Genomic DNA, 12,499 nt, shown 5'->3' with positions numbered 1-12,499 from the left:
TGAAAGTTTATGCTAAACTGAAATTTAGTTAATTTAAAACAGTAGAGTAGACTTAATTATAGCTTCAGTTTCATCAAAGGTTCAGTGTCTCCACAATGTCATGTTGTATAGCACTCAAGAGAAAAGGAGATGAGACCTTTACTTATTCATGAGCAACGTTCTTGCTCATCTATGGCTCCTTACAGCAGTCTCCATATTTAAATTTAACCAGAGCACAAGTATTCTTCCTCCACTAGCAGAATCGCACAGCAACCCTGACACAGACGAGCCGTCTCCCGCAGGCACTTACCCAGAGCTCCCTGACAGATGTCGGTACGAGAAGCTCCGTCTACGATGAACTCGGGCCGTTTGCAGAACTCCTGTTGGGAACGCACAAACATAGGCAGATTAGCACTTTGCTTGCCCCTGGAGGGGCATTTTTTTTTAGAAACATTTCATCTCTCTTTACAGAGGTAAGCCACAAAAATACAATACACTGATGGAAAAAAGAAAACCTTTGGTTGTCTTGTGAACTATCTCCTTGTACAAATCTATATATTATAACCAAAGTTATCTTTTAGGTTGCATAAAGACTAAGTTAGTTTTGTTTATGTTACTGTGGTATTAAAATTAGCCACTAAAACTGTAATTTTAGACATCTGATTTTAGAGAACCTGTAACCCACCAACGGTTCTGATGAGTTTTTTTAATCGAACAGCAGTTTGTTTTGACCTCAAAAGTCAGACATTTGTGTAGCAACATAGCAACACTGTTGTTCATGGTTTGAGAAACAGTCTGAAAGTCAAAGACAGGAGACAGAACTGGAAGTGGCAGAGCTGAAGATGCCGAGGTTCTCCTTGGGAGGGACAAGGATGTACAGGATTAGGAATGAGGTCATCAGAGGTACAGCACAGGTTGAAGGACTGGGAAATAAAGTTAGAGAGGCCAGACTGAAATGGTTTGGATATGTCCAGAGGAGGGACAGTGGGTATATTGGTAGAAGGATGTTAGAAACAAAGAGGAGACATATGGATGCAGTTAAAGAGGGCATGGAGGTAGTTGGAGTGAGGACAGAGAAGACAGAGTTAGACGGAGGAGAAGGACTCGCTGTGGAGACCCCTGAAAAGGGAACTGCTTAAAGAAAAAGAAGAAGAATGAAAGTCGATGTTTGTTGCTACAAAATCCCCACTATTACATTTGTTTGACTCTGTAGGAAAGCTCAGATTTGATTCAGATGTCAAAACTGCTCCTCTGTTGCCCGGATCTTGGGTCGATATTCATTTGGCTTTTTCTGTCAGAAAACACTCCTGGTTGAAAGCATGCTGACCTTTTTCCTTTTTCTAAAGCAGGTAAAGAGTCCGACTACTGATGAATACTTTATACAAGACCACAAAATATCCATTTGACCATCCAGCATGGTCAAACGGATAGGATAACTTCACACCATGAATAAGTGAGCCCGTTAGCCTGTCATAGGTTCACCAGTTTCCACTTTGGTACTGTAGATCCTGAACAGTCCCACAAACTGCAGGTATAGAAAAGCTCCCAAACAATGAGACAAAGTCTCTCAAATTTGTATCTTGCTTTAAAAAAAAAAAAACACATTGACAAAATGTTTGCTTTCCAATAAAGTCATCCCAATATAACAAGACAGTCGATAGCCTCTTTCACAAACTAACATAAAGCTATAAAAAGCAATGTTCGATTTTTCCCCCTGAATGACACACAGAGTCATGGGAAAAATGTAAAGTAAAAGAAAAGAAGTGTAAATAAAAAAAACATGGAAAAAGTGCATCCACTTCATTCCTGTCTATCGTTATCAGTCTCTCACATGATTGTGGAGGAATTTTGGCCCATTTTTCTTTACAACATTGCTTCAGTTCTTTGAGGTTTGCAGACAATGGTTTCTCAGTTCTCTGAAGGTCTCACCACAGCATTTCAGTCAGGTTGAAGTCTGGACTTTGACTGAATCGTTGCAACACCTTTTAATTTTCAGTCATTCTGTTGTAGATCAGCTGCTGTGTTTGGGATCACCGTCCTGTTTTATGACCCAGTTTGGTCCGAGCTTCAGCTGTCTGACAGTCTCACATCTGACTCTATTGGTCTACAGAGGAGTTCATGGTCGACTCAATGACTTTGAGGAACCAAAATCATCAGCCTTCCACCTCTGTGCATTACAGTTGATATGCTGCATTTAGTTTTCTCCAAATATGCTGCTGCACATTCTCGCCACACATCTCGATTTTGGTTTCATCTGTCCAAAGGCCATTATTCCAGAAGCTTTGTGGTTCGTTAAGATGCAACTTTGCAAACCTAAGTCATGCTATTATGATCTTTTAAGAGATGCTTCTAAACAAACCATACTTATTTAGTTTTTTTTTTTATGACCTTTTACCTGCTTGTAGTCTCTTTTTTTTATTATTGCACAGTCTGACTTTGGGGTGAACTTGCTGGGACATCTCTACCTGGGAAGACAGGCAGCTGTCCTAAATGTTTTTCACTTCTAAATAATCTTTCTTTCTGTAGAATGATGGACTCCAGTTTGTTTGGAAACGTCCTTTAACCCTTTACAGACTGATGGGCAGCAACAGTTGAATCGCTACGGTCATTGCTGATGCCTTTCCTCCCTGACATTGTGTTAACACACACCTGTCAGAGCCGCAAACTGACAGAACTGCTGCTTTTATAGAGCTGCTGATAATGATCATTTAATTAATACACTTGATCGATGAGCAGCTCCAGGCTGACACTGAACCTTTTTAAAAAAGTGGATTTAGTTTTTCCACACACAGCTTTTCTACTTTGGAAAATGGACTTTGTAATGGACTGTTGTGCATTTTTGTTCACTTGAGGTTAGGTTTGAGCAATTTTTATTGCGTCCCAATATGTGAAAACCTAAAACTGAAAGAGGGTGGACTTTTTTTTTTACCCCCACCCCATGACTGTACAACATCAGACCCATGGCTGAATGAAACACAAAGTAGCTGACACATAAAAAGACCTGAGCACTTCTTTTCTAAGGCGGTGCTTCTACCTTGACTGCATCTATGCACCATAAATATTACAGCTCATCTACTGTAATATGAAGAATCTCACTTTTGGGGCAATCAAGACCACAGAACTCATTAAAGCTGACAGCTACACGCAGACACACAGGTCAATCACATATTCATGCAGGTTTGGTGGTCAACGTACTCAAATGGAAACTGCGAGAGGCACCATTAGGCTGCAGTCACGCAGACGGTCTCAACCCCAGGAAGCTCTGAAGATCTCAGTTCCACACCCACCGCTAAGACCTTCAAAGTGTGTGCAAATCCTGCAGAAATAAGTGTGTGCTGTCTGCTGGGCTGCTGTGAATCAGACCCACTTCGTTCTCTTGGGACATATTCGGCTACGAAGCAAACTGGTGTATTTATAGTAGAGTAAAAAGTGGTGTGTGACGTGCAGACAGGAACAAAGCAAGAGGAAGAAGAAATGTACTGTAGTCAGATGGGAACAAACACGAGACACTCTCCTTTAAAATTTCCTAAAACTGGAGGAAAAGAATCTGCTAACTGGGTGTTGCTTAAACAATAAGAGTGAAACTACCAATCATTCCTGACGGAAAGCGTAGTTGCCTGGCAACAGATGAAAGTAAGTCTGTGGGGAAAGCCTGCTTAGGGGGTAATAAAAAATGAAAAAAAAAATCTCTACCACAAAATTGCTGCAAAGTCATTATCTACTGACTCACAGAAAACAAGATGTTCATATTCTGTCCTTTATTTGCAGGGTTTTTTTTCCCTCAAAGTCAATGACACAACTTTAAGTTTGAACTGGTACCATATTATTTAAGTTTAAACCAATAGGGGGGGTCTAGAAAATACACTTTAAGTTCTAAACTGGGAATGAACACATCTGTTCTACGGCCAACAATGCTGCCAGATCTAGCAAAAAAAAAAAAAAAAAAAAACAGCGTTCCCTCACTTGATTATGTGCTAAATAAAATTTTATGAAAACGAGGTGGCCTCTCTAGCCTTCATTATGATGCTGCAAGGGTGGTGCTGGGTGAGTTGCTTTATTTGGGCTTGATTTTGTAGAAGTGGTTGTTTGTTTCTCTCTCGTAAACCGGCAACACTGGCCATCATTTGATACACTAAACACAGATTAGTAGAGACTGGAAGCACTCAGAGAGCACAAACCTCTGCAAAGGCCAGTGTGATTAAAATAAATAAATAAATACTGCAATCCGGATCATAATCTGGATAACCACCAACAATTTAAACATTTCCTGAAAATTTCCTCCAGATTTGTTCATCAGTTTTTAACTGATCTTTGCTAACAGACGGACAAAGAAACCAACGGACACAATCGAAAACAGAACCTCCTTGGTGGAGGAAACAAAAGGGTCACATGAAGGAGCAGAGAGAAGTTACCTGTGAACTTGACCTTTGACCCCATGAACGTTGAAATAAATGGTGATCACCCTTGACCTAAGAGGTGTCCAGCTGTGGAGTTTCATTTTCCTCCGTTACATGGTTGCATAGTTAGAGCACAAGGTCTGCTGTGACCTTGACCTTTGACTATGTTTGACATTTCCTGAAACTTTAATGAAAATCCATTCATTGAGTAGTCTTTTACACACACATAGACAAACAGACACTACCAAAAACATTAACCCCTTTAATGTGATACAATATGATGCAGCAAAATAAATGATCTCATGCAATTCAATGAGACAAACTTCTTATTAACCTCAAAAAATGAACTCTCACAAATAAACCATGCCTCACAATTTCAGACTTTCATAAGACCTGACTAGATCTGTGAAAAGGTTAGAAACAGTATCTTCCCTGCTGTAGACAGCTCTCTGAGCGACCTCAGTGTGGAGGAATAGATTATTTCTGACCAGAATGATGAGCCAATAGCTAGTAGGAGTGGGACTAAGAGCAAAGTGGATTGGGGGTGTCTTAAAACAAGTCAGATCTAAAAAATTTTATAAAAAGGTTCATGCAAATGCTGCTAAACATTTGCATAACCATCACATTTGAATTACCTGCAGAAAAACTCTGATGCTCCAGCAGAGAGTGCCCCAGGCTGTACTAAAGTGCTGCAACTAACTAATGTTTCCACTAGTTGCTCATGTAAACAAGCACAGAGTTCTATGTATGTAACTGTGTAATGCAAAACACACACACATACATATATATATATATATATATATATATATATAAAAAAGAATATGTATAACCAATTGAAATTGTTGAGACCAGTTGTTTCAAAACAGCAAGTAATTCACTTTGGTCTTGGCTCTGCTTGGACTGTTAGCTCATCAATCTGGTCAGAATTAAACTATTTCCTTAATATTGAGGACATTCAAAGAGCCATCTACAGCAGGTACGATACTAACTATTAATAACTTTTCCGTATAATCCCACTCAAAAAGATCTGAATTATAACATTTTTTACCTCAACAGTGAGCAACAAAATGCATCTTCTATATTATAATAAAACATAACAATAAAAATTGTGAACTTTTCAGCTTTTTAGCCATTTATAAACAGGAAAGAATGTATCCTTTATTCACTGGGCAGCTGGGGATCAGTGGTTAGAGCAGTTGTCCTCCAATGAGATAGTCGGAGGTTCGATTCCACCAGTATGCCAAAGTGTCCCCGGGCAAAACACTGAACCCCTAATTGCCTCTAATGTGCCCCATCAGGGTATGAATGTGATCTAAGTCATGGATTATACTCGACAGAATGATTTATTCAGATTAGCCTTGTAGAGATGTAGTAGAGTGCTGTACGGATGGGTAAGTTGAGTAGCCTAATTGGCTAGAAAGGTGCTATATAACAATCCATTTACATGTTGCTGGAAACAAACACTCGTGTCAGCCAGCTAAAAATACTAAGATACCTCATTCAACACATACTTTGGTATCAATTTGGGCGTGCAGCACCATGAATGAGGTCAAACCAGCGAGCACGAACTTCCCTAACACAGCCTGCTCAGGTGTAACCACAATATATTTTCTAACATGATGTGATCTTCAGTAGGAGGAATAGCACGAAATAATAAATTACTGAGAGTCATGCTTCGAAATAAAAACATAGAACCATCCAATATTTAAGTAAGTTGGATTTCATCATGCAAAGACGTAAAAAAGCTGCATGTCGTGTTTATCCCAAAACTGGATCTATTCAAGGCTCGTCCATCAATGCACCAGCATCACTCAGCACAGACTGGTTAACCTTCACAGACCTTATCTAAACATTCCCACCCAGCACTGCAGAACAAAGCCAGTCTCACGGTTTGACGTGGGACAAACCGCCTTTTAAAAGGTTAATCACATCTCAGTCCTTTCATATCTTCTTTCCTCAAATGACCTGCTTATCCACGCTTGTGTGAAAAGATTACATGTTTCGGACTTGTTTAAAGTTCAAGCTGTAGAAGTGTTTGTTTAGTTTGGAGGAGGGATCAGTTTAGGTCTTACAGATGTTTTTAAATCATTCCATTTCTGTGCATCCTAAAACTCAAATCAGCAGCAAAGGCAAAGACCCACCCAGCGTTTCCCCTTTCATCTCCTTACCGTGGGCCTCATCCAGCGGACTCCGGAGGTCTTGGAGGACCGGGGACCGAGCTCGTTGAATCCCAGAGACGACGGAGAAGCAGGGAACAGGCTGTCCTCAAACAGCTTGCCGCTCCGGAGGCACTGGGCTCTCAGGGATTGGTAGTCCTGACACAGGAACTTCACCGCGTTGTTGTTCTGTCCCAGGCCTTCGTCCCGATCCCACTGGCTCCTGAGCTTGGCGGCCATGCCGGTGGCATAAATGTGCGACTCCACCATGCTGAGAGCGTGGACTTCACAGCGTATGACTCTCTGCCGGATGCTTTGTTTTTTTTGGGAGCGCAATCAGATGTTGGGATGTGTAAATTATTCACGAGTGACCTATTGCATCAACAGCTTTTATAAGGAGAACTGCGGTGGCACTTGAGTAAACACGATGAAGAGACGTTATAGCTCCGAGGCTCAATCAGAAATTAAAACGATACGTTATAAGTTGCCATTAGGAAGCTATCAATTATTAATGAAGCAAGGCTGTTGGTTTGGCTACAGCTGGATACTTAAAAAGCTCAGGAAGCTCACAACAGATCCAAGTTAACACCGGTCAATTCTTTTTTTTGTCCAGATGTGAGGGCTGCCGTACGTCGATCTGTCCCACCGGCTGCTGACCCCTAAAAGAAAAAAGAAAGAAACAAAAAGAAGATGAGAAATAATGGAAAAAAAACAAGTCCATGTTGCTTTTTAAACCTATGCTGATCGCCCACCACCAAAGATAAAAGGGGCGCGTCTGTCTGTTAGCAAAATATCTCATGAAGCACTGGATGAATTTTCAGAAAAGCCTCCAGGAAATAGTCATGTGGAAATCTACAACTGAAAAACTTTTGGAGTCAATCCAACTCAAGTCACAACTAATCGACCTTGGCCAACACAAAAATGGCTACCACTTGAATAATTTTATACCTACAGAGCTAAAATTTGGCGCCATAGTAGCTGAGACTGATCCTCGCGAGATCAACCACAAGGTTTGACCAAGACGGCTATAACTCTTTATTTCCCATCATATGACGATCTTACTTTAAAACCAGCATGATCATTCCTTTGCAGAATGCTAGGCCCATAACGTTTCTGTCATTCTTCAATGATAAACGCAGCACCTGTGCAAAGCTTCTTGAGGCACAGCCGTAGCTGAAAGCCTCAACTGAGCCCTCCCCCTTTTCTTTTCACAACAACCTGAAACATGAATTCTTTCTGTGCACCGTAAAGGGATGGGTCGCAATACACTTATTCCTGCTACTTTGACTGTGAAGCACTTACTGTGCACGGCACGTCCCTCAGAAAAAGAAACAAGGAAAAAAAAAACAGTTACAGCGGAGGATTGATGGGGCGGATATCTTAAAGCTGTGTGCCAACAGTCGGCGCAGGGCTGACAGATGTCCTCCTGTGTGAACCCTGGTTAACAATGAAAGCAGAGAGAACAAGCAAAAGCTCTTCCCGACTCTTTAATTAAGCACAAGGACAGTGTGTAAACCGTCATTAGTGCCACAAAACCTCCTGACAGAACTGGGGCGACCAAAAGAGTTCAGCTCAGTTTGTCTGCTTTCGTCAGATTTTTTATTTTCTTTTTTATATCTCTTAAAACACTGGGAAACAAGTGTTTATTTTTAATATCGCTCCCTTTCGCTCTTATCTCGCCAAAAACGTCTTCCTGATTTGAGGCATGGCTGCCAGTTGGAGAAAAAGTTCCAGCTGAAAGCAGCTGTCAAAAGGGTCACGGAGTGTTTTGACAACCCTGTACGAGTTCCCACTGATCGCTGCAAGCCAAGCCCATTTTTGAATGAATGTCTTTATGGCTGCTTGATCCCCCATATTTAGTCTTGACAATTTATTTTCCTCGTTTTCTTCCCTTTAACATTTAGCAGCAGATCCACTCTTATAAATCCTCCTAAATGTCTTCTCAGAGATTCTACAATTATCCCATTCCACTGTAACTGTTTACCTACACAGACTACACTCATCTTAATTGAGGCAAATCACGTCACTCAAAGCTTTCACGTGATTTTCTGCGGAGTGCTTTGTTTCCTCTCCAGGTTGGGAGTGAGGTGCTGCCTCAGGTGGAGGAGTTTAAGTATCTCAGACTTTTGTTCATGAATGAGAGGAGAGTGGAGCGTGAGAACAACAGACAGATCATTGCAGCTTCCGCAGCATTACCTACTCTGTACTGGTCCGTTGTTTACATGTTGATCTCTGTTCCTACCCTCACCTATGGTCATGAACTCTCGGTAGTCACCGAAAGAATGAGACTGCAGAAACAGGTGGTCAAAATGAGTTTTATCCTCACGGCAGCTGGGCTGTCCCTCAGAGATGGGGTGAGAAGTTTGGTTATCTGGGAGGGACTCTGAGTAGAACCACTGCTCCTCCACATCAAGAGGAGCCAGCTGAGGTGGTCCCTGAACGCCTCCCCAGGGAGGTGTTCTAGGCATGTCCAACTGGAAGGAGACCCTGTGGAAGACCCAGGACATGCTACAGAAACTATGCCTCTCAGCTGGCCTGGGAACACCTTGGAATGCTCCTGGCTGTGGAGAGAGATGTCTGGGCCTCCCTGCTCAAGCTGCTGCCCCCGCGACTGGATGGATGGAGTAAACACTTCCAAACTGCATCGTTTTTAGATAGGTCTTTTATTAAATTAGATTTCATATTTTGCAACAAGTACTAACCCCCACCCCACACACACACACTAATAGTAAAGCTACATCTACAGCTTTTATCAGAACTACATAAATTTACCGAGCTACGGTTGCATCAAATGATTGTAGAAGCTGTACAAGCACTGGTACAGTGTAATTCCTGAAACAGATCTAAAGAGATATCACTAACTGTTACTGCTACACTCAATCCAAAGCGTTTCTACCTCAGACTAAAAGTGAAGTCGTAAAACTGGCTTCAGCACAGAGTACATGTCAGTCCTGGGAGTTTTCCCGGGATGCTCGACACCCCACCAACATGCCGTACGGTTCTAAATCTTACCGTCACTACTGATGCCAGGGCCGCTACGTGTGCAGCTTATTTTATATGTGTCGAGAATAAATGATTTAAATGCCCATGAGACCATAAGGGACCTCTTACAGCACTCAGGCAGTAGCGCTGGAACGATGACTAAAATAAGAACAGCACTTTTTACCATGGATACTCCAGTCCATGTCTGCCCAGGAGGTATGACATTTTGATGTTTATTATCCAGCAATTTATTGACAAAATAAACCCCATAAAGCAGATTTTTAAGAAACCTGATGGAGAGCATTAGGCTGTATTCACACCTGATAGTCCAGTAGACTCAGTTCAATTCGGGACCAAAATGTCATCATTTGTTCCATTTTCAGCTGCTGTGGTTTGCATTCACACTGCACCGAGTCAATCGAGTCAAACCCTTTGAGCAACCTGTTCCCCCCCCTATTGAACTACTGAAGGAAACGACATGAAAACCTCTGAAGAAGACACTGAGCGCAACTTCCTTCTTCTGGAAAAGAAAACAAAAATGGAGTGGCGTCAAATTTGAGCGGTTTTAGTATTTCTGTTTTGTCCGTGGTACATGTGCCAAACAAACCACGAGCCATTTCTCCTGCTAGTGGTAGAAATGTGTGTTTGTTTTGGTTGTATTTACCCAGAAGGCCCTGCGCTGTAGTCCACTTCCTGCTTTTGGAGCGGTCTCCGGTCCGCTTGCATTTACACATGCATCTGAACTGTGTCAAAGTTTACTTCAACCGAACAGAGACCATGGTTTTCAGGCGGACCAGAGTTCACTTATTTGGTCCAGATCAGAGGTGGATTGCGCGTTCACACCTCCCCAAACGAACCGGACTTTGTATGCAAAACGAACCAGAGCTGGATTAAAGCGGACTAAACAGGGCTGCTGTAAACGCACCCTTAAAGTGTAAGTAAGCAAAGAACTCTAGCACGTATATGAAACACTTCCTGTAATTAAATTAGCACACGTTGAAGGAATGCATCTCAGCCTCCTCCTTGCATGCCAACGTTTTAAAACGAAGAGCAAAGAGATTATGTGACGGGGATGACTCTCAGCTACTACCACACCAGCGTTCAGCTCAATATCTGTATGCACATTCAGCGAATACCTTCCAGGGGTTTTATTAAAATCCATCCAGTGATTCTTGATATATATATATATATATATATATATATATATATATATATATATAACTAAGCACACAAGCATATACATTATCACCAATCGCATAAAAGGGTGGGCATTTCCAGTGACAAACTGGATTAGGATTATCAAATAAAAGTCTCTTTCTGTTAAATCCCTTTTGCCGCAAAGGCCTTTATTACCTGAACGAACAGGACACTTTACTAATGATGTCTTGATGTCTTCGATGTTTTTCTCTTTCTTACTGTTAATTCAATGTCACATGCTGTTTTTATTTTGTTTTTTAATTATGTAAAGCACCTTGAAATGCCTTGCTGCTGAAATGTGCTACACAAATAAAATTTGATTGATTGATTGATTAAAAACAACACTCATCTTGGAATATGATGGCTATAAAACCTAAACTGAACTTTGTCTTCAGCCTCATCTAAAAATCACACACCACACACAGGCTTCCCTTTGTTTGGTGTGTGTGTGTGTACTCACAGAGTCATTCGAGAAGAATATTTGGGTTAAACACGATGAATATTTCACTGAAACCTGTCATGACAAGCTAAATTAATCATCTTCCCACCAGTTCAAAGATGGGAATGCACAATGGATTTAAAAAGAAAAAATGATAATGACTACAGCAGCTGCCACACTGAAACATCTTTCATCAGCTGATCTGACGCTGTCTGAAATGAAAAGGCCACACCGGCTTTCATCCTGGAGTTTAAAGCTAAAATCATCTCATGATGAGAAATGACGAAATGGAGCCGTTTTAATCAAACTTGAGAGCACACACTCAAGAGCCCGTGTTGTGAATGACTCTCAGCTACCACCACAGCAAGTTTTAACTCAATATCTGTAGAACTGATTTAGTTACAACTATGTTCCTGTTAGCTGATGTGGATCAGCTACGGCACCCAAGTTGAAACGGATCGACTCGAAAAGTTAATGAGTTGCACAAGTTCATCCAGTGATTAGTTGCTGAAAGTTTCATTCAAATCCGTTCAGTCACTCAGGAGATATTTTGCTAACAGACAAACAGGGTTGAGTCTTACAGTTAATGCTAAAGCTTTAAGCAGAGATCCTGCGCAACGGGCGACACTTGGTAGTATGTGCTGTGAATAAATATCCTATATTACTGCACCAAGTTTTAGCACATTATTTGTAAAACTGACTGAACTGTAGCCAAAGTCGGTTGGCTGCTGCACCCGGCTTGAATAGGGTCGGCTCCAGAATTTAATGAGTTGTAGACGTCCATCTGGCAATTAGTTCCTGAACGTTTCATTCAAATCGCTCCAGCGGTCCTTGAGATATTTGGCCAACAGACAAACAGAACTGACTCCAAACCCTTTTAAGCAAACGATCTTGCGCAATCCGGTAGCACTCAGGTGTGTTGGGGATTAGCCTCAGCTACAACCCCAACAAGGCGCAAACCTTCTCCGTGTGCAAAACCTACACATAACTGAAAAACTTTGAGGACAGATACCATTAAAGCAGCACCTGGGAGACAGATAGAAATTCTCAGAAGGGAAAAAATAGAGGATGTTTGGAAACTAGCAGGGGGTCAAAAACTGTTGCACAAGAGACCATTATGCAGCTAGGAGAGGGAAGAAATAAAGTTTGTAAGGGCAGAGAGGAGCTTTTAGGCCCTCTCTCCGCCAAAGAGGCCAAACAGCCATCGTGGGGCGTGCAGAAATCACGCCAGCCCACGTTGCCGAGCTGTTCTTAGGCCCTCCTGGAGTATTTCTGCACGCAGGCTTCGTATTCCAAACACTGCTCACAGTGAAATTAAACACCTAGAATAAAAAAAAAAAAAAAAAAAA

At 41.6% G+C, this 12,499-nt stretch overlaps 1 protein-coding gene across 1 annotated transcript in view; it reads right to left on the bottom strand.

Moving 5' to 3' along the window:
* Positions 1–12,499, bottom strand: part of capn1 (calpain 1) — a 39,238-nt gene that overhangs the window by 25,817 nt on the left and 922 nt on the right. Inside the window, exons 2-3 of the mRNA XM_017437241.3 lie at positions 6,545–7,191; positions 290–359 (exon numbers count right to left, since the gene is read on the bottom strand). Coding sequence (XP_017292730.1) covers positions 290–359; positions 6,545–6,802 — 328 coding nt within the window. The 5' untranslated portion in view covers positions 6,803–7,191. The remainder of the gene's footprint in view (positions 1–289; positions 360–6,544; positions 7,192–12,499) is intronic.

This window comes from Kryptolebias marmoratus, linkage group LG7 (assembly GCF_001649575.2).
Source record: "Kryptolebias marmoratus isolate JLee-2015 linkage group LG7, ASM164957v2, whole genome shotgun sequence".
NCBI classification, from domain to species: domain Eukaryota; kingdom Metazoa; phylum Chordata; class Actinopteri; order Cyprinodontiformes; family Rivulidae; genus Kryptolebias; species Kryptolebias marmoratus.
The sequence above is the reverse complement of the archived record's forward strand: the minus strand, read 5'-3'. Positions and strand labels throughout refer to the sequence as shown.